Source organism: Notothenia rossii, assembly GCF_949606895.1.
Source record: "Notothenia rossii genome assembly, chromosome: 8".
In the NCBI taxonomy this organism is placed as follows: Eukaryota; Metazoa; Chordata; class Actinopteri; order Perciformes; family Nototheniidae; genus Notothenia; species Notothenia rossii.
The window spans coordinates 82,634,752-82,660,948 of record NC_136906.1 but is presented as its reverse complement, the minus strand read 5'-3'; the positions used below and the strand labels follow the sequence as shown (position 1 = coordinate 82,660,948).

Here is a 26,197-nt window from a genome sequence, read left to right as displayed (position 1 = left end):
TTATTTAGATGATTAATTTCATCAGGCTTGATTGATAAATATAGTTGAGTATCATCCGCATAACAATGAAAGTTTACAGAATGATTCCTTATAATATTGCCTAACGGAAGCATATAATGTGAACAAAATAGGTCCAAGCACTGAGCCCTGTGGCACTCCATGGCTAACTTTGGTTTGCGTGGAAGATTCATCGTTGACACGTACAAACTGAGAGCGTTCAGATAGATAGGACCTAAACCAGCCTAAAGCAGTTCCCTGTATGCCAACTAAGTGCTCTAGTCTTTGCAATAGGATATCATGGTCGATAGTATCAAATGCAGCACTAAGATCGAGCAAGACAAGAATAGAGACAAGTCCCTTGTCTGAGGCTATTAGAATGTCATGTGTGACTTTAACCAGAGCTGTCTCTGTGCTATGTTGTGTTCTAAAGCCAGACTGAACATCTTCAAATAAATCATAGTTTTTTAAGTAACAGCTGTTTTGCGACTGCTTTCTCAAGAATTTTTGAGAGGAACGGAAGATTAGAAATAGGTCTATAGTTGGCTAAAACCTCTGGATCGAGGTTGTGCTTTTTAAGAAGCGGTTTTATCACTGCTACTTTGAATGATTGTGGAACATAGCCTGATAATAAAGACATATTCATAATATTTAATAAAGAAGTGCTAATTAATGGAAAAACTTCTTTTAACAGCTTAGTTGGAATCGGGTCTAAGATACACGTTGATGGTTAGAAGAGAGAATCATTGAATTTAATTGTTCAAGGTTTATGGCTGAAAAGCATTCTAGTTTACTATCTAGTGTAATATTAGAACTTACGTTTCCGGGAGCTGTTGATAACACTATACTGGTCAAAGGCAAGAGGTCATTGATTTTGTTTCTAAGAGTAACAATTTTATCGTTAAAAAAGCACATCAAATCATTCCTACTGAGTGCTATGGGAATAGAAGGCTCAGTCGAGCTGTGGCTCTCTGTCAGCCTGGCTACAGTGCTGAAAAGAAATCTTATTCTTATTCTCATCTATTAATGAAGAGTAGTATGCTGCTCTCGCTTTACGCAGTGCTTTCTTATATTCATTGAGAGTAATATGCCAAATTAAACGAGATTCTTCAAGTTTAGTGGAACGCCATATCCTTTCAAGTTGTCTCGACTTTTGCTTTATTTTGCGGGTTTGGGCATTATGCCATGGAGCTAATCTATGTTGTTTTATTTTCTTCTTTTTCAAAGGAGCAACAGAGTCTCATTTTATTCGCAGCGCATCTGTAGCACTATCAACAACATGATCAATTTGGGGTGGTGTACATTTTGTATAAGTTTCCTCCCCTACATGCAGACATGCTATCGAGTTAAGTATTGGTGGAATCTCTTCCTTAAATGTGGCTATAGCACTAACAGATAGGTTTCTGCTGCAGGAGCTTTTGGCTAATGCTTTGTAGTCTAGTAACAGTACTTCAAAAGTTACTAAGAAATGGTCGGATAAAGCAGGATTATGCGGTTCGACTAATAGTTGCTCAATTTCAATACCATAAGTCAGAACAAGGTCGAGAGTGTGATTATAGCAGTGGGTTGGTTTATTTACACTCTGACAGAAACCAACAGAATCTAATATAGAGTTAAATGCAACAGTAAGGCTATTTTTATCATCGTCAACATGAATATTAAAGTCACCTACGATAATTACTTTATCTGTTTTAAGAACCAAAGCTGATAAAAACTCAGAGAATTCTGATAAGAATTCTGAATAAGGACCTGGTGCACGGTACACTGTAACAAAGAGGATTGGCTGCAAAGTTTTCCAGGTCGGATGCGTAAGACTAAAAACGAGGCTTTCAAAGGAGGTATCATTTAATTTTGGTTTAGTATTGATAAGTAAACTTGAGTCAAAGATTGCTGCAACTCCACCTCCTCGGCCCGAGCCTCGGGCAATATGAGTATTGATATGGCTGGGTGGAGTGGCCTCATTTATGCTGACATATTCTTCATGTCTCAACCAAGTTTCAGTGAGACAGCATATATCAATATTATAATCTGATATTAAATCATTTACCAGTATTGCTTTAGATGCTAGAGATCTTATGTTTAAGAGACCACATTCAATCTTCCTGTTTTGTTGCACTGTAGTAGTTGTTACATTTACTTTGATTAGGTTATTATGTATGACACCTCTATTAGGTTTTACCTTAAATTGTCCTTGGGCAGACACACACACCGTTAATATTGGGTATTTTATTGGGTTCAGGATTCCTATGGATGACTGCCTAGGAGAGAGCGCAGAGAAGGGGGACCTGAGAAGGAACTGGAGAGGGGACTCGGGAGGAGGTGCAGACAGTGCAAGTGAAATGTTCTGTAATGCACGAGTCAACACGTTCCGTGCTCTCTTGAGAAATCTGATGAACAAATTCATCTGTTGATTCAATGCTTCTCATAACTCTGTCATTACGCTGCTTTCAAATCCGTGTCTCAGTGCTGTACGACACCAGTCACCTCTGGGGAACATTGGTATAACTGCCTTTTTTCATTTATGAGTGTTCTGTCTTTTAATAATGGACCAAGAGTCTCTTCAAATAAAGATGATGAAATCAAGTCAACTTAGCATCGGCAGCAAACCGTGTGTATATTAATGTAAACCCTTCAATATATATAAATAATCTTTTAACTATATTTACCCATTTTGAACACAGCAAACAATCCAGAGGACCACGAGTGCATCCTTGAAATGGATTTAGCTTTGGAGACAAAAGGCGCAGCGCCATCTAGTGGTCTTATTGAGAACAGGCTTAACCAAGGCATCACCTGAAAGCTTACTTTCCGCTCTTTCAATAGGTTGGCTCAGTTCGTCTTTACCATGAACTGTCAGAGATATTCAACCAGAAAGAGAATGATGGCATCTGATCCAGACAGAATTTGACTTTTCCATACAGGGGTTGCATTGTTTGGACCCTCACTGTAGCTTTCCAGTAGCCAGTTGAGATCCCTGAAGGTCCTAGATATCATTTCTGGTGGACAACCTTCCATGTCTGTGAAATGACTTTGCCCCCTGGGTATCACGATGTTTTCATCAGTAAAATCATATTTCTACACCAGTTAACAGAAAGGAGACTTTTAGGTGCATTATATTTCATTTTATTATAAAAACTGTACAAAAGTAACTAAAAACAAACCAGGTCGTTCTTTAGAAACATACTAATATAGCACGTTAGATAAAAACTAAGTAGGTCTTTCTCTCGGGATTAAATAGTCTGCAGATCAGAGAGGAGGCTAAAGGAGAGGTTCCTGTCTCCCTCTGGGCCTCTCCGTGGTGCGTTCAGGGCCTCTCCGTGGTGCGTTCAGGGCCTCTCCGTGGTGCGTTCAGGGTCTCTCCGTGGTGCGTTCAGGGCCTCAGAAGTCAGCGTCCAGCCTGAAGGTGTTGTCGCTGGTCCCCGACATCACGCCCATCCTCTGGTATTCGCCCACGCGCTTCTCGAAGAAGTTGGTCTTGCCCTCCAGAGAAATGTTCTCCATGAAGTCGAAGGGGTTCTCCGCGCGGAAGATCTAGAAAACACGAGAACCGTTTGAACTCAATATATTCAACATGTTCACAAACGCACAACTTTCTACTGGAGATCTTTTGAACTCAACACGGTGCGTTCACTGTCTGTTCAGCACGGCGTCTGTTTCCTGCTGCTGCCGCTCTGTCAGCTGACCACTCGTCCTCCAATCAGAGCGCAGCAGCAGTCAGCCCCCATCATTGGCTGAGGTCCGTACCCCTGCGCGGCTCATCATCACAGACTCTCAATCAATAAATCTGAACAGCAGCACTCCCTGTCAGATATTAATGACTGACATCGATGATTATTGGATATTTCCAGACGATTAAAGAGTACAAACTGACGTAAACTATATTTACTGACGGATATTAAACATATGTATTAGTATATATAAATATGAGTATTGGTATATATAAATGTGTGTATTAGTACCTTGGAGAAGCCCAGCTCCAGCATCAGGCGGTCAGCCACGAACTCGATGTATTGCTTCATCAGATCGCAGTTCATCCCGATCAGTTTGACGGGCAGAGACTCAGTCAGGAACTCCTGAGAGAGGGGGAGGAGTTAGCTGACGGACAGGAAGCAGAGAGAGAGAGAGAGAGAGGGGGGGGGGGGGGGGCGGGGCTTACCTGCTCGATGGCCACGGCGTCCCTGATGATGTCACTGACGGTGTCTTCAGACGGTTTGTTCACCAGGTGTTTGAACATCAGACAGGCAAAGTCACAGTGAAGACCCTGAACGCACCACAGAATGAACATCAGACAGGCAAAGTCACAGTGAAGACCCTGAACGCACCACAGAATGAACATCAGACAGGCAAAGTCACAGTGAAGACCCTGAACGCACCACAGAATGAACATCAGACAGGCAAAGTCACAGTGAAGACCCTGAACGCACCACAGAGTGAACATCAGACAGGCAAAGTCACAGTGAAGACCCTGAACGCACCACAGAATGAACATCAGACAGGCAAAGTCACAGTGAAGACCCTGAACGCACCACAGAATGAACATCAGAGGCAAAGTCACAGTGAAGACCCTGAATGCACCACAGTGAGAGGCAAAGTCACAGTGAAGACCCTGAACAAACCACAGTGAGAGGGTCCTATAATTTAATTATTTTATCCCAGAGACCCCACATTAATAATGATGATGATGATGATGATGTACCTCGTCTCTGCTGATGAGCTCGTTGGAGAAGGTGAGTCCGGGCATCAGGCCTCTCTTCTTCAGCCAGAAGATGGCAGCGAAAGACCCGGAGAAGAAGATCCCCTCCACAGCCGCGAAGGCCACCACGCGCTCTCCTGAGGACCAGAACCACAGTTAGAACCAGAGGAACCATGAGGAACAGAACCACAGTGAGAACCAGAGGAACCATGAGGAACAGAACCACAGTGAGAACCAGATGAACCATGAGGACCAGAACCACAGTCAGAACCAGAACCATGAGGACCAGAACCACAGTCAGAACCAGAGGAACCATGAGGACCAGAACTAGTGCTGTGTACCTGGACTCACATTCAGGTTCATGTCCGGACTCAAGTCCAGAGGTTCAGGTTCAGGTCCGGACTTGTGTCAAGTTGTGTGAGTAACTAAAGTGAACTTATTGTGAGCTAATTATCAATTGAAAATAAACTCATAATCAACTCAAATTCAAACTCGTCAGGTTTATTGTGCCCCCTTCCAACTTGTGTCTACACCATGTCTTTTCTAGAACTCTACATGTGTTACTAACTACACAACACAACTACATACATAGTGATGTACATACAAGACTCAATATGCAAGAGTACAAGTCTATGTGTTCTTGTTCTAGAACAACAGCATATTGACATTGTCTGGGTGAAGTGTTGCTCTTTCGGCAGACACTATATCACCATACATACAAAGGAGTTAGCTTAGCTACACTACCATATATGGCAACCAGCATCCCACGCTGTCAGTGTCCACTATGTCTAAGCCAGTTTCCCTTGACGTCACACAGATCTCGCGAGCAGTTGCGATATTTTGCGAGACTTCAGTAATGGCCGCCATATCAGAAGCCAAAACAATGTTTTTCGTCTTTTCTCAGCGCAAATTTCTCGATCTATGGAAGGTTTTAGATGGTTTAGAACACAAAGGAGAATATACGTAAGTACCGGTTCCTGACGTTCCGGTTTTAACCGGACTTGAACCGAAACTTTTTACAAGTCCAGTACCGGTTCGGCGTACCGGTACGCAGCACTAACCAGAACCACAGTTAGAACCATCAGATATCAGCGTAACTCCGACCGGTTGCTCTCAACGCCTGAATTTATAAATCCGGTTCCTTCTTCCTTCATCTCATCTGAACTCTGAATATATTCAGCGTGTTCTCTCATCACTTTTCGGTGAGATCGAGCTTCAATCGTTGCTTTGTTATTTAAATGTGTATTATGTGTTTAACTCTGACCCTGTTGCATCTTATTTTCTGTCCTTTGAACTCAACACGGTGCGTTCACTGTCTGTTCAGCGCGGCGTCTGTTTCCTGCTGCTGCCGCTCTGTCAGCTGACCACTCGTCCTCCAATCAGAGCACAGCAGCAGTCAGCCCCCATCATTGGCTGAGGTCCGTACCCCTGCGCGGCTCATCATCACAGACTCAATCAATAACTCACTCAATAACTCACTGACTCAGCAGCACTTCCTGTCAGATATTGATGACTAAAGGATATGAACATGGCCCCACCCCCCGCCGGACCCCCCTCTCACCGTAGTTGGCGCTCTTGTTCCCGATCCAGTTGATGGCCCAGTCGGCCTTCTTCTTCACGCAGGGCAGCGTCTCCACAGCGTTAAACAGGAACTCTCTGAGGGGAAGAGAACAATAAGTCTCCAGATACTGATTACTGTCAGGGTCATTGAACACACCATCAGACCGTGTGACTCACCTCTCGGCGGGCTCCTTGATGTAGGTGTTGATCAGGAGGCTGTACATCTCTGAGTGGATGTTCTCCATGGCGATCTGGAAACCATAGAAACACCTGGCCTCCGTCACCTGCACCTCCTGTGAGAAGCGCTCCACCTGGTGGAGACACGAGGAACAGCAGGAAGTCAGTCACAGCCAATCAGCAGAGAGAGCATCACAGCCAATCAGCAGTTTTCTTTAAACTGTTTAATCTGTTACACTTTAAGAGGAAAACAGGCTAATTTCATACAAACCAAGCGAACTTGAAACTTACAAAAAATGATATTAACCTGTTAAGCCCTGAGCCCGTTTTCCAGGTCTCAGACTCGAAAATGACATTCCCAGAACAAATGACCGTATCTTCCCTTCTAAAAAGGGTTCAATTAATAATCTTTGTTCTCAAAGTCATGATAAACCTGTGAGTTGGATGTAGAAAAGTCAGAATCAATATAGATGTTTTTATTTTAATGTAAATTCAGATTGAACATGTAAATTATAATTATAGTCTCGGTCCCAAAAAAAAAAGTTATAGTGAAAACCACCCTTGAATGATGGGATGGTAGACTAAAAGCTTTAGGAATCCAAACTATAACATAATAAGTACCCTGGATCAAGAATGATGCAAAACAAGTGACATTTGACATTTTTTTTAAAGAGAGATTTAGAAGAAAAAATACTTCTGTGGTCACTTGGGTGCATTTTCAATATCTCTGGTCCCCTTCGGTCGATTTTGATGATTGACACCTCTTTTTAACCGTTAGAGCCAATAAAATCGAGAGGAAGTTCCTAAAATCCATATAAACATTACCCATTGGTGAATGAGTGCTGCTCAGCCAGAATGCACAAAACCTGAAGCTGCGAATTATGGATTATAAATAATTGGTTCACGGTGACAGACACATTGAACACGACTTTTGATCAGAAACCAACAGCCAAGCTAAGAGATGTCCCGTGTTTGCTCCGTAAAGGTACATGTTGTGACGTCTGTGTTTGCTTCCCCTGACGCGAGTTCTGATCGCTCAGTGGTGATACTAATACCTATAGAATCTGTGGAATCTCAGCCTCTTATGAAACTTGTGTTTTGGTAAAAATGGTTCATAGTCAGTTAGCCGAGTTTCTTCCCGTTAATCTGGTGTGACACATTAATAGGTTTTTAAAAAACCCCGCAGCCCCCTGTACCAGGGGCTCTCGGGCTTAACAAAGTCTCTGAAACCTCACCAGGTTCTCAAACGTCTCTGAACTCTCACCAGGTTCTCGTTGACGATGCCGTCGCTGGCGGCGAAGAAGGCCAACACGTGAGAGATGAAGAACCTCTCGTCGTCCTTCAGAGCCTCCCAGTGCTGCACGTCCTTGGACAGATCCACCTGTAGACAGGAAGTTAAGATCAGCTGCTCTCAGACAGCAACAGGAAGTGCATAACGTTCCCCTCTGAGGGACTAATAAAGCTTTGTGGTTCTTAAGAGCAGGACGTACCTCCTCCGCGGTCCAGAACGACGCCTCGGCCTTCTTGTACATCTGCCAGATGTCGTGGTACTGGATCGGGAAGACCACGAAGCGCCGAGGGTTCTCCTTCAGCAGCGGCTCCTCTTCCTCCATCTTCTTCATCGCTTTGGGCTGAGAGACAGGCGGTCAGACGCTGATACAACAAATACTACACTGTGTACAGATAATGCACCGTGTACACAGATACTAAACAATGTACACAGAGTCGGATACTACTTGAGTATTTCCATGTACTTCTACTCCACTACATGTATTTAATCCCTTTAGTTACTTTACAGATGTGGATGAATGATGTGAAATATAATCAAGTGTTGAATCAGACTTTAGTTCCACCTGGAGTAAATCCACCAGCTACCCTGCAGTATACAAAGTCATTCAAACTAGCTGCACCTTTAGCAGCTTTGAGAACACTGTCATGATCAATCTTTATAAAACATATCATATCTATTATTCTGAAATGGACCAATCCGCAAAATGACTACTTTTACTGTCGCTACTTTCACTATATTTTGATGATCATAGTTTTCTGCTTGAAGTATATTTTGAATGCAGTACTTCTACTTGTAACAGAGTATTCATACACCTCAACAGTAACAGCTGATCGTCCAGTTTGGCGCCAGAACTGACACTTTAGGCGCCACCTCGACATAAACACTAATAATCCTACACTTTAATGTGTGTTTAGATATATATGTATATGATATTAACAGTCTGTGGTTGAACTCACCTCAGAGTCGGAGAAGATTTTCCGCGCGGTTTTAGACGCCAAAATGCGCGTGGTGTTCAGGCTCGGGGGCTGAAAAAGAGAAACAATAATCTTATTAAAACCGTTTATTTCATCGGATCCGAGTGAAACACACGAGAGATAAAGCTGCAGGAAGTACAAACTGCTGCTTCTTTGTTTAACGACCCAAACAAAGAGTCATTTTAACGGTAAAAGCTGCTTTTTAGTTCTTACCGTGTTTTCTTTGTCCAGCGCCATCTTGTTCATCTCACTGCTGAGAGAGTTCTCCTTCTTCGCGGACAGAGGCGCGCGAACAGAAAGCATTGTGACGGGTCTAAAATGAAATAAGTTACGGTGTGAAAGTTAAAAGCAGGAGAGAGACTGAGCGGCTCCTGCTGCTGTCTGCTCCCTCTTTATATTGAAATATTGGCGCCGGAACGCAGTCGGCCAATAGGAACGCCGCTCGGGCTTGGCTCTTTAAATTGACGCTGTGACGGAGCCAATCAGGTGGCGAGTAGAGAGATCACATGCTGCAGGCCAGCTGCGGGGGAATCAACGTCTTTGTTTGGGCGAGGTTACAAAACAGTGTGAAAAACGATGTTACAAAACATCTCAGATTCAGACTCAAACCCGACTTAGTTTGACATTAAAACCTTTAAACGGTGTTCTAAATACTGCCAGGAAGTTATAAGTCTGTGTTGAGACTGCCACAACATTAATGAACTGGTTTAATTGAATTTAAACGACTGTATATTAGTTAAACTACCAGGTTAAAAGTATGTTCAAACACTTTATACATAATATACCACACTGTTAAAATACTCATGTTCAAGTATTGTGTAGTACTCATTGTAGAGAAAATACTCCATTGATTAAAACCAAAAGCAGCAAATATTACATTTCAGAAGTTGAACCGTGAACAAGAAACCTCTTAATTTAGTTTTAATTAATTTTCTGTTAGTCCACCCATGGTCTAAATTACTTGCATATAACGTTGGATGGTTTAATCTATAACAAATCCTCTTAAATTGTTCCTATATGTGTCTCAAAATCTGAATTTATAAACTGTCCCTCTCTCGCTCTGTCCCTCTCTCTGTGCCTTTCTCTCTTTTTCTCTCTCTGTGCCTCTCTCTCCGTCTCTCTCTGTTAGTTACTTTATGAATGCATGTCTTTTATACCTGCTGTTTATACATCTGAAAATCTGTATTTCTGCTTATTTTTTAACGTAAATCATCTTATATTTCTAAGTTTTCTTATATGGAAGTGTTTATCCTATGTGTTTGTTAGTATAGATAATATCTGGATGTGGAGAGCTGAACGTAAGGCTGTTATTGAACCGGACAAATGCGTGTTTTACTCTTAATAACAATAACATATCTTGCATTATCGACAAAGCGTTTCCGGTTTGTTTCCCGCTGGCGCCAACTGTTGTTGTTATTGTCTGTAATCTTAAATCTCGCCAAAAATTAGCGCCAAAAAAATAATTGTAAACACCGCGTTTAGTTATAACTCAACGTCTGGAGAGATCGTTTGTATGTTCAGGAATCCGAAATAAAACGAACATGATTGTTTTAAAGCAAACAACACGGCAACATATGCTCGTATTTCCCGGGGAAACCAAAGAATAAACACACATTTAACGACTTATTTATCGATGATTCGTGTCACTGATCATCGGTAGGTTTGTACCTTTGATTAGCTCAGGGTTCAGGCTCTGAAACAACACTTTAATCTCCATTTTCATCAACAAATCAGACGGTGGATTTCCAATTCCTCCAAACTGAATTTGACCTAGCAGCAACTGTTTCCAGGTCACTGCTGAATGGAGCGCTCTGATTGGTTGATCGGGAAGACAACGAAGGAGAAGAAGGCAGATGACGTCACGGTGAGAGCGACCCCTAGAGACCCGGATGAAAACAACCTGGAAAAGCAATTTTAGAGTAACAAGAAATACAAATATTATGTTAACAAAACTGTAAAAAATATCCTGCATGATATCTAAGACAAGGATAATAATATTTGCATCAATATTTGTGGAATAATACTTTTAATATTAGTAGACGGCACTGATTTTGTGGACGAGTGTTTTATAAAATACAGCAAAAAGTAGGAGGTTTTAAAACAATAGAAAGACAACTACTGAGCAAGACCCTATTACAAGACTGCAATCAGGGCACAGGATGAAATACAACGATGCATTTAATTGGGAAACATGACGGTGCGTTCACTGGTCCTCTCTCTCTCTCTCTCTCTCTCTCTCTCTCTCTCTCTCTCTCTCTCTCTCTCTCTCTCTCTCTCTCTCTCTCTCTCTCTCTCTCTCTCTCTCCGTGAGGGTGCGTTCACTGACCCTCTCTCTCTCCCTGACGGTGCGTTCACTGACCCTCTCTCTCTCCCTGACGGTGCGTTCACTGACCCTCTCACTCTCTCTCCGTGAGGATGCTTTCACCGACCCTCTCTCTGGTCCCTTGCATTTAATTGGGAAACATGTTATCTGCCAGATATAAAACTGCAGAGAAAGGTAAAGAAATGTGGAGATAGTAGTATTGTTAAACCTTAAGAACCTCTTGAGTTGCGAGGAGGACAACTTTAAAGCATTGAGAATTTAGTTTTGTTATTTTGATTGAGTTATTTCTCTTTTTTCTTCCTTGTAGCTCACTGATTTCTTCCCATGTTCTGTGGTCAACACTCCAGTCCAGGAGGTGGCGGTAAATGCACATAAAAGCTGTTTGTCAACCACCATAGCACTCCAAAGAGAAGAAGAAGGCTGCTTGTTTCCACTCGGTGTCTTTAAGCAGGGGGACCGACGGTGTCATGGCTGCAGCCGCTGAAAGCATGAAGGTGGAGGCTGGAGGAGAGGAGGACAAACTGCAGACCCTCAAAGGTCAGATTATAATCAAGTTATTATGATCAATTACAATAAAACTGCGTGTTAGGCTTCATGACGTCACCATTCCTCTCTGACGTCACGGTCTGTTGGTCAACAGTCCTGCTTCAGGGTTACAAAATCTACTTTACTGTCCATCTGTCAGTTTGTGTGTACAGACAGAGAGATAGAGAGGCAGTCTCCTACAGTCCCGAGGATACACAATACAAATACATATCAAAATATGTGTATATATACACACCTGTATACCCATTTATAGATATACATCATCAACATAGACACATGTATACATATGCACACATCAAGTAACTAAAAAACACAACAGTCAATATATGTGTGTGTGTGTGTGTGTGTGTGTGTGTGTGTGTGTGTGTGTGTGTGTGTGTGTGTGTGTGTGTGTGTGTGTGTGTGTGTGTGTGTGTGTGTGTGTGTGTGTGTGTGTGTGTGTGTGTGTGTGTGTGTGTGTGTGTGTGTGTGTGTGTGTGTGTGTGTGTGTGTGTGTGTGTGTGTGTGTGTGTGTGTGTGTGTGTGTGTGTGTGATGGGTGACACATTTTAATATCAGTAATAAAGAATATCTTTGTAGCATGTTGTTACTGCTCTGTAAGCGTCTGTGTGTGTGTGTGTGTGTATATATATATATTGTTTGTGGGGGGGTGGTGGCGCTTAATGCAGCATTCTGTACTTAAAGGTGGAGTAGGTGATTTTGGAGAAACCAGCTCGAGTGCGCTAGAATTTGAAAATACACAGCCGGAGAAAACCTGCCACTTCCTTCCAGAGCCCCTCCTCCAACACACACGAACGTGCACATGACCAATGAGGGCAGAGATCAGTTTGTGCACAGATGGAAGGCTGACAGGCAGGTAGGCCATCCAGTTACTTTAGCCGGCTCAGATGATTGGTCGTGCTTTTTACAGCGCTACGTCTTCCAGATGATTTTCTTTATGGATTTGTTGTCAAAGCTCTTCAGATATTCATTGCTATCGGATGTTAAGAGCATTCCATGGAATATAACAACAAGTGTATCTCGAGCCGGTTTCTCAAACTTACCTACCCCACCTTTAAGTACATGTTTCTGGTATCAGGTACTCCACTACTTATTTTTTGGACGACTTTTTACTTTGACATCTTATATGTTGAACAGAAATACCTGTACTTTCTACTTCTTACATGTTGAACTCAAATACCTGTACTTTCTACTTCTCTCATTTTCCAAACAGGCTGGTTCCTTTAGTCTGAATGTGTGTTTGGTGGCGTGATCATTATTATTTAGAGTCATTGCGTGCCTATTGATTTGAACACGATCCGTGTATCCATCATTTCCTGGTCTTCTCTAAAGAAGAGGGACCAATGAAAACGTTGTCATGTTGCCGTTGGTCACCATGGAAACATTCATTAGCTAACAATGACATTATTGTTCTATTAATATAAAGGGAGGTCAGGTACTCTTTAAACAGCTGCTAGTTATGGGTACTTTTTACTGAAGTACATTTCAAAGCCTCTTTACTTTGACTTGAGTAATGAAGTTTAGAAAGTACTTCTACTTTCACCAGACAGGGCTCGACATTATAAATGTCCCGCTGGCACTATTTAGACACCCCGGGCCAGCATAACGTAGGCTACTTTCCACTTGCTCACTCGGGCCACTAAAAATATTGCTTTAAAAAAAAAAAATGGTCCTGTGGTATTGGTATTTTGACAAGCAATTTTGTTAAATTGTTTCGTTTATTAACGCTACAACAGAGCGTTTTGTGAGTCGCTTGTCATTGTTGGGTGAAAAGCAAACAGCTGTTTGCTGCGGTGCGCAGCGCGAGCAGGCTCCCGTGAGCGGGAGTGCGCTCCTTCACTACAGACTATCGCACCACCTAACCATTCGCCAAAATGTTTTTAATACCAGCGGTAACCGGCCAAGCGACGGGCAAAAAACTATCTTCAAATAAAAGAAAGTCACCGGAGGAGTTAAAGGAGAGTGACAGGGAATATGAGAAGAAGTAGTGCAGTGACGCGTCCTAAAACCCTTTTATAATATATCGATTAGATTTATTATTCGAAAATTATGAAAGTAGGGTAGACATGTGGAGATTATCCGGCTGAACAAAACGTTCATTTATCAAACAGGTTTGTTTTCCACAGACCTTATTTCCAGCTATTTTCCGAAACCCTTTTGAGAAATCCCATTGCTTTTTGTCGAGGGAACCAGCAGCTTACTTCCTGGTTTAGGACGCGTCACTGGCTGCACCTCTCAATATGATGCCAAGACAAGATCTTGATAAACAAGGTCTTCTGTCGGCTCTGTACATCAATGCCGATCTATGCTGACAAGTAAGTGAAGAGTAGAAAATATAAAGGTATTGGCTTTAGGGAAATGTCCCAGCAGGATAATGAAGGTTCTAATCTAATCTAATAGCCATTACATTTCTAACTCCTAATGACAGGAAGGCAGAAAGTGCATTATACAAATAATAATACTCATAATAATAGCAGACATTTTTTAACAATGACCACAATATCATTATTTTAATAAACCAAATATGAACAATTGAGGAAAATGAGGAAGAACTGATGATTCAAATGTTGTAGTACAAGTAGTAATGTAGTTAGTGCATAAATTACTATTGCAACAAATGTGTTCATTTCCTTCATTATTAGTCGATTTTCTTTGGACGAATGCTCCGGGTCAGTGGTTACAATGGGGGGGGGGCCAGAGATAATACAATGCCACCAGCACGGACTGCCACTGGCATTTTACCCTTAATGTCTACCTCTGCCAGAGTATTTTTAAACACGAGTATCTGTACTTCTACTTGAGTACAGGATGTGTGTACTTCTACTTGAGTACAGGATGTGTGTACTTCTACTTGAGCACAGGATGTGTGTACTTCTACTTGAGTACAGGATGTGTGTACTTCTACTTGAGCACAGGATGTGTGTACTTCTACTTGAGTACAGGATGTGTGTACTTCTACTTGAGCACAGGATGTGTGTACTTCTACTTGAGCACAGGATGTGTGTACTTCTACTTGAGCACAGGATGTGTGTACTTCTACTTGAGCACAGGATGTGTGTACTTCTACTTGAGCACAGGATGTGTGTACTTCTACTTGAGCACAGGATGTGTGTACTTCTACTTGAGCACAGGATGTGTGTACTTCTACTTGAGCACAGGATGTGTGTACTTCTACTTGAGCACAGGATGTGTGTACTTCTACTTGAGTACAGGATGTGTGTACTTCTACTTGAGTACAGGATGTGTGTACTTCTACTTGAGTACAGGATGTGTGTACTTCTACTTGAGTACAGGATGTGTGTACTTCTACTTGAGCACAGGATGTGTGTACTTCTACTTGAGTACAGGATGTGTGTACTTCTACTTGAGCACAGGATGTGTGTACTTCTACTTGAGTACAGGATGTGTGTACTTCTACTTGAGCACAGGATGTGTGTACTTCTACTTGAGTACAGGATGTGTGTACCTTGTGTTGAGTCTGTGTCCCCTGACTCTTCCTGTCCTGCATGTTGTTGTCCCTGCAGGAGCAGCGTTCCTCAGCTCCGTGGCGTCTGTCGGGATGCTCGCGGGGTTCGGGTCCACGTTAGCCCTCGCTAAGAAGAAGAGCCCCGGCTGGTTCAGTAAGGTCAGAGCTCTGATCTCTCTCTGTCCCCTGTCTCTGATCTCTGTCCCCTGTCTCTGATCTCTGTCCCCTGTCTCTGATCTCTCTCTGTCCCCTGTCTCTGATATCTCTCTCTGTCCCCTGACTCTGATATCTCTCTCTGTCCCCTGTCTCTGATCTCTGTCCCCTGATTTCTGATCTCTGATCTCTGTCCCCTGACTATGATCTCTGTCCCCTGTCTCTGATATCTCTCTGTCCCCTGACTCTGATCTCTGTCCCCTGTCTCTGATCTCTGTCCCCTGACTCTGATCTCTCTCTGTCCCCTGACTCTGATCTCTGTCCCCTGTCTCTGATCTCTGTCCCCTGACTCTGATCTCTCTCTGCCCCCTGACTCTGATCTCTCTCTGTCCCCTGTCTCTGATCTCTCTCTGTCCCCTGACTCTGATCTCTCTCTGTCCCCTGTCTCTGATATCTCTCTCTCTGTCCCCTGACTCTGATCTCTCTCTGTCCCCTGTCTCTGATCTCTCTCTGTCCCCTGACTCTGATCTCTCTCTGTCCCCTGTCTCTGATATCTCTCTCTCTGTCCCCTGACTCTGATCTCTCTCTGCCCCCTGACTCTGATCTCTCTCTGTCCCCTGTCTCTGATCTCTCTCTGTCCCCTGACTCTGATCTCTCTCTGTCCCCTGTCTCTGATATCTCTCTCTCTGTCCCCTGTCTCTGATCTCTATCTGTCCCCTGTCTCTGATATCTCTCTGTCCCCTGTCTCTGATCTCTCTCTGTCCCCTGACTCTGATCTCTCTCTGTCCCCTGTCTCTGATCTCTCTCTGTCCCCTGACTCTGATCTCTCTCTGTCCCCTGTCTCTGATATCTCTCTGTCCCCTGTCTCTGATCTCTCTCTGTCCCCTGACTCTGTTATCTCTCTCTGTCCCCTGACTCTGATCTCTCTCTGTCCCCTGACTCTGATCTCTCTCTGTCCCCTGACTCTGTTATCTCTCTCTGTCTCCTGACTCTGATCTCTCTCTGTCCCCTGACTCTGATCTCTCTCTGTCCCCTGACTCTGATATCTCTCTCTCTCTCTGTCCCCTGACTCTGATATCTCTCTCTGTCCCCTGACTCTGATCTCTCTCTGTCCCCTGACTCTGATATCTCTCTCTGTCTCCTGTCTCTGATATCTCTCTCTGTCCCCTGACTCTGATCTCTCTCTGTCCCCTGACTCTGATCTCTCTCTGTCCCCTGACGGTGCGTTCACTGACCCTCTCTCTGGTCATCTGCAGGGCGTCTCAGTGACGGCGGTGGCCCCAGAGAGCGGAGCCTCGTTGGCCCTCAGAGCTCTGGGCTGGGGGTCTCTTTACGCCTGGGGGGGGGTCGGCCTGCTCTGCTTCACCGTGTGGAAAATACTGGGAGTCCATAGCGTACGTATCTCTGATTTAAAGGTCCCCTATCATGCAAAATGCACTTTCTGATGTCTTCTCTAACTCAACATGTGTCCCCTGGTGTGTCCCTGGTGTGTGTCCCCGGTGTGTCCCCGGTGTGTCCCCCGTGTGTCAGGAGACTCACAAAGTGTCAGAAAATAAACCCCTCTCTCTTGTCCTCCGTACCCACATCTCTAAAAACGGGGACCAACGGAGCTGATCCAGATTTGCTGCGTCATGAACACATTACTAAAATGTGGGCGGGCTTTAAACCCACGGGCCAATCAGAAACGTTGCTGTCAGAAACAATGAGACGTGTTCTGGAAGTAATATGGTCTGTGTTTACATTAGCATGCTAACACTCAGAGCTAACCTGTACTGGAGAGAGTGTGTGTGAAGAAGCAGGAAATCAAAAGGAAGTCACCTTGAGGTAAACCTGAGAGAGAGAGAGAGTTTGAGCTCCTTCCTGTTTCAGAGAGGATCCTTGATGTGGTTTGGAACATGATGTGGAGTTTCATCACGGCAGCATTTAGCTAGCTACTGACCCAGAGTCAGCTCTTTAGGAACAGCTGGAAGAGAGGGGGGGGGGGCTACAAGGATCTGTTTGGGGTTTGGAGCAGGACACTTCAGAGACATGTCCTTAGTAACAGCTGGAAGAGAGGAGGGGGGCTACAAGGATCTGTTTGGGGTTTGGAGCAGGACACTTCAGAGACATGTCCTTAGTAACAGCTGGAAGAGAGGGGGGGGGGTACAAGGATCTGTTTGGGGTTTGGAGCAGGACACTTCAGAGTCATGTCCTTAGTAACAGCTGGAAGAGAGGGGGGGGGGGGGGGCTTCATGTTTCTGATATGTTTGTATATATATCTGAGACCTATAGTATATTTCTAAAAACAGTATAATAGGAGACCTTGTGATGATGATGATTTTAACACCGGTACGTCCCTCACCTCTCTTCTTCCTCTTCTTCCTCTTCTTCCTCTCCTTCCTGCAGATGTCAGAGTTCAGGCTGAAGATGCAGTCCTTCGTCCCGGCCGTCCCAAAAAAACCAGAAACCGAACCTGTGGACTGGGACGCCGTCTTCAAGTGACCGTCTTCTCCTACGGAAACGTCTGCACCTGAACGCATCGTGTGGACGGAGAGAGAAGCACCGGAGAGACTCTGGAGCCTCGTCCGAGGAACCCGTCGTGTATATTTCTACAGAAATCGCTTTCGTCGCTCTGAACATATCAGCGTTTATTTTATAATGGATTCTGAAGCAGTCACCGTGACCCCGGACACGTTGAGACCCCAAAGTGTAGAGTGGGGTCTGCAGCTCTGAGAGACTAATGGATGCTAACCTGCAGATGCTGGACATTCACACAGTTAGCATAAGTTCATTAGCATTTATCAAACTGTACGTGGACAATAGTTAGAACATGTCTCGAGTGATTTGGACAGTTCTGGAGTGGGTTAGGAGGCGGAGTCCATTCTGACATTTACAGGATCATAAAAGTCAGTTCTAACCAGAAAGAGTCCACATCTGTTCTCTCCGTTCTCTCTGTTCTCTGTTCTCTCCGTTCTCTCCGTTCTCTCTGTTCTCTCTGTTCTCTCTGTTCTCTGTTCTCTCCGTTCTCTCCGTTCTCTCTGTTCTCTCTGTTCTCTCTGTTCTCTCTGTTCTCTCCGTTCTCTCTGTTCTCTCTGTTCTCTCTGTTCTCTCTGTTCTCTCTGTTCTCTCCGTTCTCTCTGTTCTCTCCGTTCTCTCTGTTCTCTCCGTTCTCTCTGTTCTCTGTTCTCTCCGTTCTCTCTGTTCTCTGTTCTCTCCGTTCTCTCCGTTCTCTCTGTTCTCTCCGTTCTCTCCGTGGACTGATTCTGATAACGTTTGGGTCCGTTTGAAAGATGTAGGGGACTGCATCATCTGGATTGGACAGATTGTTTATTTGTTTGAATATAGATTGTCCACAGTAGAGGTGATCATGTTCATATTGTGCTCTCTGTTCACGATGGCCCCCACACAGTCAGAATCCGTCCACAGAGAGGACAGACTCTCATGACATTATTAACCCTGAAGAGGTCAGAGATGGACCTCTGCTGAACGGTTTGATGAGTGCTAATCAACTCACCTTGCAGGTTAGCATCCAGCAGTCTCTCTGAGCCGGAGACAGGCTGGAAGACCGGGACATATCCACGCCTTGTTTTGAAATGTCTGACACGGACTGAGAAGATATTTCTGAATATTGAATCCACAGCGAGTCGTCTCACGGACGTCCAGCTTCATCACAGAGTCATTTTCTGCGTCTTCTTCATCGCTTTACTGCAAATACATCACAAAGAAAGTCAGCTGTGCACCCTCCCAACGATCCCTGTTTGGGGAAACGGCAGAGAGAGAGTTTCTGTTTCTTCTGATCTGTAATTAACCGTTTGTGAATAAATTCAATGAACCTGTGAAGTTTCTCCTTTCATGTGTCATACCTGAAGCTCCTCCTGCACACACACACACACTCTCTCTCTCTCTCTCTCTCTCTCTCTCTCTCTCTCTCTCTCTCTCTCTCTCTCTCTCTCTCTCACACACAGACACACACACACACACACACGCTCATCGTGAAAAGGACCTCTGGAGATCATCTGTTATTTTAATAATCTGCTCCGAGTTGTGAAATCCTCTCAGAGGAAACTCAGAGTTTCACCAACACCAGAAAGTCTCTAGACTACTTTCCTGAAGTTCAACTTCTTCTGACCCCATGATAGTTTCTTAGTTTCCAGTTCTCTTCCTGATCAGAGCTCAGTGAAATCAGGACTCAGCTTTATTGATGACAGACACACACAGTGATGGTTCCTTCTGAAGCCAGAGGCTCCTCCGCTCTGGATCAAACATTCAGAGGTTAGAAAACAGGAAATATGAATCTCTCTTAAAACTCTTTTGAGGAAAATATATTTATATGAAGTTCATTTTGTCCTCGGACAGAAAAGCAGCTGACATTAAATATAAATATCTCCTCGTGTTGCAGAATGTTTAGCCCTTTGAGGTTATCCTTGTCTCAGGAGCTGCAGACCTGCTGAAGGTACAAGTACACAATCAATATTCAGTATTTACAGCCGTGACACACTTCTGTGTTTGTTTACATCGCTGACTGAAATCAGACACACAACGACGGAGGCCGGTGTTACGCAACTATAGGAGAAACTCTGCAGCTTCAGAAAGCACGCAGATAGAGAAACACAAAGGTTCCACATTAAAAACACCTCCAGCAACTTGTGGTGTGTGCGTCACTCTTTAGTGTCCCCTGGTCTCCCAGATGTGTGCGTCACTCTTTAGTGTCCCCTGGTTTCTCAGCTGTGTGTGTCACTCTTTAGTGTCCCCTGGTTTCTCAGCTGTGTGCATCACTCTTTAGTGTCCCCTGGTCTCCCAGCTGTGTGAGTCACTATTTAGTGTCCCCTGGTCTCCCAGCTGTGTGCGTCACTCTTTAGTGTCCCCTGGTCTCCCAGCTGTGTGCGTCACTATTTAGTGTCCCCTGGTTTCTCAGCTGTGTGCGTCACTCTTTAGTGTCCCCTGGTCTCCCAGCTGTGTGAGTCACTCTTTAGTGTCGCCTGGTCTCCAGCTGTGTGCGTCACTCTTTAGTGTCCCCTGGTTTCTCAGCTGTGTGTGTCACTCTTTAGTGTCCCCTGGTCTCCCAGCTGTGTGTGTCACTCTTTAGTGTCCCCTGGTCTCCCAGCTGTGTGCATCACTCTTTAGTGTCCCCTGGTCTCCAGCTGTGTGAGTCACTCTTTAGTGTCGCCTGGTCTCCAGCTGTGTGCGTCACTCTTTAGTGTCCCCTGGTTTCTCAGCTGTGTGTGTCACTCTTTAGTGTCCCCTGGTCTCCCAGCTGTGTGCGTCACTCTTTAGTGTCCCCTGGTCTTCCAGCTGTGTGTGTCACTCTTTAGTGTCCCCTGGTCTCCAGCTCTGTGCGTCACTCTTTAGTGTCCCCTGTTCTCCAGCTGTGTGCGTCACTCTTTAGTGTCCCCTGGTTTCTCAGCTGTGTGCGTCACTCTTTAGTGTCCCCTGGTTTCTCAGCTGTGTGCGTCACTCTTTAGTGTCCCCTGTTCTCCAGCTGTGTGCGTCACTCTTTAGTGTCCCCTGGTCTCCCAGCTGTGTGCATCACTCTTTAGTGTCCCCTGGTCTCCCAGCTGTGTGCGTCACTCTTTAGTGTCCCCTGGTCTTGTGTTTGAGCTTCTTCAGCGTTTGGTTTCTGCAGCTCTTAGTAAACTCTGCATGTCTCCTCAAGCTGCTGAATGTTTTCTAAACGTTGCTGAATGTTCTCTAAACGTTGCTGAATGTTCTCTAAACGTTGCATGTCTCCTCAAGCTGCTGAATGTTTTCTAAACGTTGCTGAATGTTCTCTAAACGTTGCTGAATGTTCTCTAAACGCTGCATGTCTCCTCAAGCTGCTGAATGTTCTCTAAACGCTGCATGTCTCCTCAAGCTGCTGAATGTTCTCTAAACGCTGCATGTCTCCTCAAGCTGCTGAATGTTCTCTAAACGCTGCATGTCTCCTCAAGCTGCTGAATGTTCTCTAAACGCTGCATGTCTCCTCAAGCTGCTGAACGTTCTCTAAACGCTGCATGTCTCCTCAAGCTGCTGAATGTTCTCTAAACGCTGCATGTCTCCTCAAGCTGCTGAATGTTCTCTAAACGCTGCATGTCTCCTCAAGCTGCTGAATGTCCTCTAAACGCTGCATGTCTCCTCAAGCTGCTGAATGTTCTCTAAACGCTGCATGTCTCCTCAAGCTGCTGAATGTTCTCTAAACGCTGCATGTCTCCTCAAGCTGCTGAATGTTCTCTAAACGCTGCATGTCTCCTCAAGCTGCTGAATGTTCTCTAAACGCTGCTGAATGTTCTCTAAACGCTGCATGTCTCCTCAAGCTGCTGAATGTCCTCTAAACGCTGCATGTCTCCTCAAGCTGCTGAATGTCCTCTAAACGCTGCATGTCTCCTCAAGCTGCTGAATGTTCTCTAAACGCTGCTGAATGTTCTCTAACGCTGCATGTCTCCTCAAGCTGCTGAATGTTCTCTAAACGCTGCATGTCTCCTCAAGCTGCTGAATGTTCTCTAAACGCTGCATGTCTCCTCAAGCTGCTGAATGTCCTCTAAACGCTGCATGTCTCCTCAAGTTGCTGAATGTTCTCTAAACGCTGCATGTCTCCTCAAGCTGCTGAATGTTCTCTAAACGCTGCTGAATGTTCTCTAACGCTGCATGTCTCCTCAAGCTGCTGAATGTTCTCTAAACGCTGCATGTCTCCTCAAGCTGCTGAATGTTCTCTAAACGCTGCATGTCTCCTCAAGCTGCTGAATGTTCTCTAAACGCTGCATGTCTCCTCAAGCTGCTGAATGTTCTCTAAATGCTGCATGTGTTGTTGCTGAAGATGTTGCTTCATGTGGAACCTTTGGGTTTTATATCTGCATCCTTTCTGAAGCTGTTCTCCTGATGGAGGAGGTCTGGTTTTCAACACATAGGAAAACATGTAATTAAATTAAATCTGAAGACGACCGGATGACAAACAGCCACAGATTCAAACCTGTATTAAATAAAGTGAAATGATACATTCAAGAGTCAGAAGATCATGTGACCTCTAAAACATTTGAAATGACACGAGAGGAGAATCCAAAAGCATCAAAAGCAGCGACGCTCAGCTCCAGAGCAAACACATCATTCTGCCACCTCTTTGTCTTCATGCTCTTTTTCGTTTAAAGAAAAGTGTGTCCTGCGCCTGAAGGCACCGCGGTCCGGCTGGAAGTCTGTGTCTCTGTTTCCTGAGAGGCCGTGTGGGCTCAGCAGGCTGCTGTATACATGTGACTGAAACCCCCTCCAGTGTCCATTAGGCTTAACGTTGCATCCAGAGAACGCCTGCATGTCCTTTGCGATGCAGCTGGAGGTGGATGGAGGTGGAGGGAGGAGGGGGCGGTGTGCAAAGTGCATCAGAGCGTGGTGAGAGGATAATGGGAAATCAAAGAGCATCATTACCTCTTTCCACGCCGCGCTGCCCCTCACCTCGCTCGGAGACAGCGAACACACGGACCGGACCGCGGCTTCAGTCTGGATCGGGATTCTTTCAGAGCTCACTTTTTATGTTATTGCTGTAGAAACTGTATATCCTGCTTTATGTGTTGTTACTGTCTCTGTGTATTTCCACATGTATATTTTCAACTTTTTGAATGCTATTTTATTTCTATTTGAGACGTTTACATTCTGGATTCTTTATTTCTAGTCTTTTAATTTCTCTATTGTGCGATGCCTTGTCTTTTGAAGCTGCTGCGACGCAAACATTTACACATTGGGATCAATACAGTACTTCTTCTCTCATCTCATCTCATCTCCTCTCATCTCATCTCCTCTTCTCTCATCTCATCTCATCTCATCTCCTCTCATCTCATCTCATCTCATCTCCTCTTCTCTCATCTCATCTCATCTTCTCTTCTCTTCTCTTCTCTTCTCTTCTCTTCTCTCATCCCTCAGATCTTTCTGAAACACGAACTGGACTCCGACAGTTTCAGGCTCTTTGGACCTGTTCTTGTTTTGCTTTCTAAATGTCTAGAAGCTGCAAGCATCAGAGTTCAGAGCGACCCGACACGAGGTCAATACTTCAATACTTTGTGGAATTTGTTATCACAATTATTTGTTGCATATTTGTACGGCATACTTGTGTGTTTTATTTTTGGGTGAAATGTTTTTTGAATTTTGTTTTATTTTGGGGTGAAATCGATTGTTAGATTTTTCGTACCAGGACGTTTTTGGCCGATATTCATCGAGACTTTTCTCCGTTTACTCTTCAGTTCATTGAATGGATGTTAGCGGCTCTCTAATATCTTTAGGAACACACAGACTAAATACTGCTTTAGAATCTCTGGAGAAATTAAAGTGGAAAAAAGTGAAATCTAATTTCCTTTTTGTATTTTTCACAAACTCTAAATCCGGTTCAGAAGTGAATAAATTGAACGTTTATTTTAATATTCATCCCGTGTTTTTATATTTTATAAGCGTGATAGTATTTCATTAAAACACAGATACTATCTAAATGTTCTGGGGGTTGAATCCAGAAAGCTGTAGGCAGACTCAGAGCCGGTGAATAGAAATACAAATGCTAGTTTTTAATTTTGCGCCATAATATTAATCTCTGTTTCTAAACATCAGACTGTTAACCTCCTGAACTCTGAAGAGCATCCAGAGCATCCATCAGGCTGCATCGTGATCATTATTGATCCATCATATTCCATGTACTTGTATATGGACTCTTCTTGCACTATTTTATCTATTTTATTTGTTCTATGTCCGATATATTCATGTTTCTCTGTTGGAGGAGAACTTCAGTTTGTTTTTGTACAAAATGTATATTCTCAGTTTTTTTTCTTTTGTGTTTGAATCCTGATTTTAAAAAGCTGTTATTCTCAGGTTTTTTAAAAGCTCTCCATCGTTTGGATGTTTTGTTCTTCTGCTGTCCGTCTCATCAGGAAAAGCGCTCTAAAGATCTAATGTATGATTATTAAACTACAGATACTCAAACCCCGTTACTCTCTGCCAACGCGTCTTTGAGCTCCTAAAAGCGCTAAGCTTATTTTCTAACGTTTAGATTCTCAGCTTTTTGCAAATACGGTTTTTGTTTAAAAGTGTTTTTTCTTTTGTGTTTGAATCCTGATTGATGGAGTGAAGCTACACGTACTCGTGCCTTCTGTATTTCTCGCTCAGCTCTTTGGGAGGGGGGACTTCTGCCTCCTTCCTCTCCTTCTGAGGTGGGGGGGGTCGCCGCTGCAGCACCAAGAACAAGTCCTGGTCCTCGTTGGAGGCGTGATCCGGGCGTCGGGACTCTAACCCGGGGCAGGACAGGCACAGAATGACCCCCCCGGCCAGCAGGAAGCCAGAGGCGCAGAAGGCGAGTCCCAGCGCCCCCCCGGGCTGCAGCCTCCTGCCATCCGGACGCTTTAAAAACGCGGCGACGACTTCGAAAGTGAACCACGATGCGGGACCCAAACACAGGAAGGCGGCCAGCACCAAAAACCCCCCTCCAGCGACCGCCGTGTGACCTTTGGCTCGCCGGCCGCCCCCCCATTTGGTGCATTTGAGCCCCAGGGCGGCGAGGCAGAGTCCGAAGGCGGCGGCGAGGCAGCAGAGGACCATGGAGGCTCTGGTGATCTGCAGAGAGGCCGGCAGCGTGAGGGGAGACGGCTTCACGCTGCAGCTGAAGACCCCCGGCAGCGGCGACACACAGTCCATCCACAGACCCTGCATCCTCCAGGGGGGGGGCGGCGGCAGGCCGGGGCGCGGGGGGGCGCTCACCGTCCAGCTGGGGAGCAGCGTGGCCACCAGGGCGCCCAGGAGCCCCAGCAGCGCCAGAACGAACGCCAGGATCTGCACGGAGCCCGGCAGCATGGAGGCCTGCACACAGGAGACATCATGATATGATTATAGCAACCTGGAACCACGAGAAATAATAATAATAATAATAATAATAATAATTAATTACATTTTTGTTAAGTTTTAACTGTAAGAAATAGCACGTCAAAGGTGGGGTAGGTAATTTTGGAGAAACCGGTTCGAGTGCGCTAGAATTTAAAAATACACAGACGGAACAAATCTGCCCCTTCCTCACAGAGCCCCTCCTCCAACACACACGAACTGCTTCATGACCAATGAGGGCAGAGATCAGTTTGTGCACAGATGGAAGGCTGACAGGCAGGTAGGCCATCCAGTTACTTTAGCCGGCTCAGATGATTGGTCGTGCTTTTTACAGCGCTACAGCTTCCAGAGATCACATTTATTATGTATTTGTTGTCAAAGCTCTTCAGATATTCATTGCTATCTGGATGTTAAGAGCATTCCATGGAATATAACAACAAGTGTATCTCGAGCCGGTTTCTCAAACTGACCCCACCTTGAAGTGATTTTATTAATAGAGTTTTCGCGCCATTTTGTTTGTTACTATGGCAACAGCTTTTCTGAGTGTCCCGTCTTCTGTGTTTTTAGACATGTGACGTGCAGCGTGGATGTTAAAGGACATCGTGTGTTGGTTGTCCTCAGAATGAACACCAGATGACTTTGGAGATGCTTCAGAGTCCATTCCTCCACGTCCTCTATTGATAACGAGTCACTGTTACACTTATTATTACATCACATATTATTGAACACCCCTTGCTGTGAAACACAAATGTCGTGCAGTATACACCTGGCTGCTAAATCTTCAGAACTGTTCCAGGATGTGTGTTTTGTAAATTGTGTAATTTTGTTTATGTTTGATTTTTAGCTATTACGTGCTATTCTCCCTTTAGCCTGTTTTTCAGGCCTCAGGCTCCAAAAGGACATTCCCAGAACAAATGACCATATCTTCTAAAAGGGTTAAATTAATAATATTGTTTTATCAAAGTAATGATAAACCTGTGAGTTGGATGTAGAAAAGTCAGAATCAATATAGATGTTTTTACTTTAAAGTAAATTCAGATTGAACATATAGTAAAAAATGTAAATGATAGTGTCCGTCCAAAACATATTTTGTACTTATAGTGAAAACTAACCTTGGATAATGGGAAGGTAGACTAAGAGCTTTAGGAATCCAAAGTACAACATATAATAAGTACCCTGTATCAAGATTGATGCAAAACAAGTGAAGTTTGATCTTTCTAGAG

General features: G+C 44.4%; 3 protein-coding genes and 1 pseudogene across 4 annotated transcripts in view; 2 read left to right on the top strand and 2 right to left on the bottom strand.

The window, feature by feature from the left end:
* The window catches only part of LOC307016319, a 264,046-nt pseudogene that overhangs the window by 218,419 nt on the left and 19,430 nt on the right, over window positions 1-26,197 (top strand). The window lies entirely within an intron of this gene.
* LOC307017460 (ribonucleoside-diphosphate reductase subunit M2-like) lies at window positions 3,105-9,668 on the bottom strand. Its single transcript, XM_079647084.1, has 10 exons — window positions 8,906-9,668; window positions 8,675-8,743; window positions 7,918-8,058; window positions 7,692-7,808; window positions 6,428-6,561; window positions 6,252-6,346; window positions 4,694-4,827; window positions 4,154-4,258; window positions 3,957-4,070; window positions 3,105-3,528 (listed from the first exon to the last, which is right to left on the bottom strand). The coding sequence occupies exons 1-10, from the start codon at window positions 8,993-8,995 to the stop codon at window positions 3,376-3,378; spliced, it is 1,152 nt and encodes a 383-aa protein (XP_079503210.1). The 5' UTR covers window positions 8,996-9,668; the 3' UTR covers window positions 3,105-3,375.
* tmem242 (transmembrane protein 242) lies at window positions 11,037-19,002 on the top strand. The gene is made up of 5 exons (XM_079647085.1): window positions 11,037-11,189; window positions 11,323-11,552; window positions 15,085-15,185; window positions 16,436-16,573; window positions 17,565-19,002. The coding sequence occupies exons 2-5, from the start codon at window positions 11,483-11,485 to the stop codon at window positions 17,658-17,660; spliced, it is 405 nt and encodes a 134-aa protein (XP_079503211.1). The 5' UTR covers window positions 11,037-11,189; window positions 11,323-11,482; the 3' UTR covers window positions 17,661-19,002.
* Window positions 20,542-26,197, bottom strand: part of LOC307016753 (claudin-20-like) — an 8,484-nt gene continuing 2,828 nt past the window's right edge. Inside the window, exon 2 of the mRNA XM_079646053.1 lies at window positions 20,542-24,953. Within this exon, the coding sequence (XP_079502179.1) occupies window positions 24,231-24,947 (717 nt within the window). The 5' untranslated portion in view covers window positions 24,948-24,953 and the 3' untranslated portion in view covers window positions 20,542-24,230. The remainder of the gene's footprint in view (window positions 24,954-26,197) is intronic.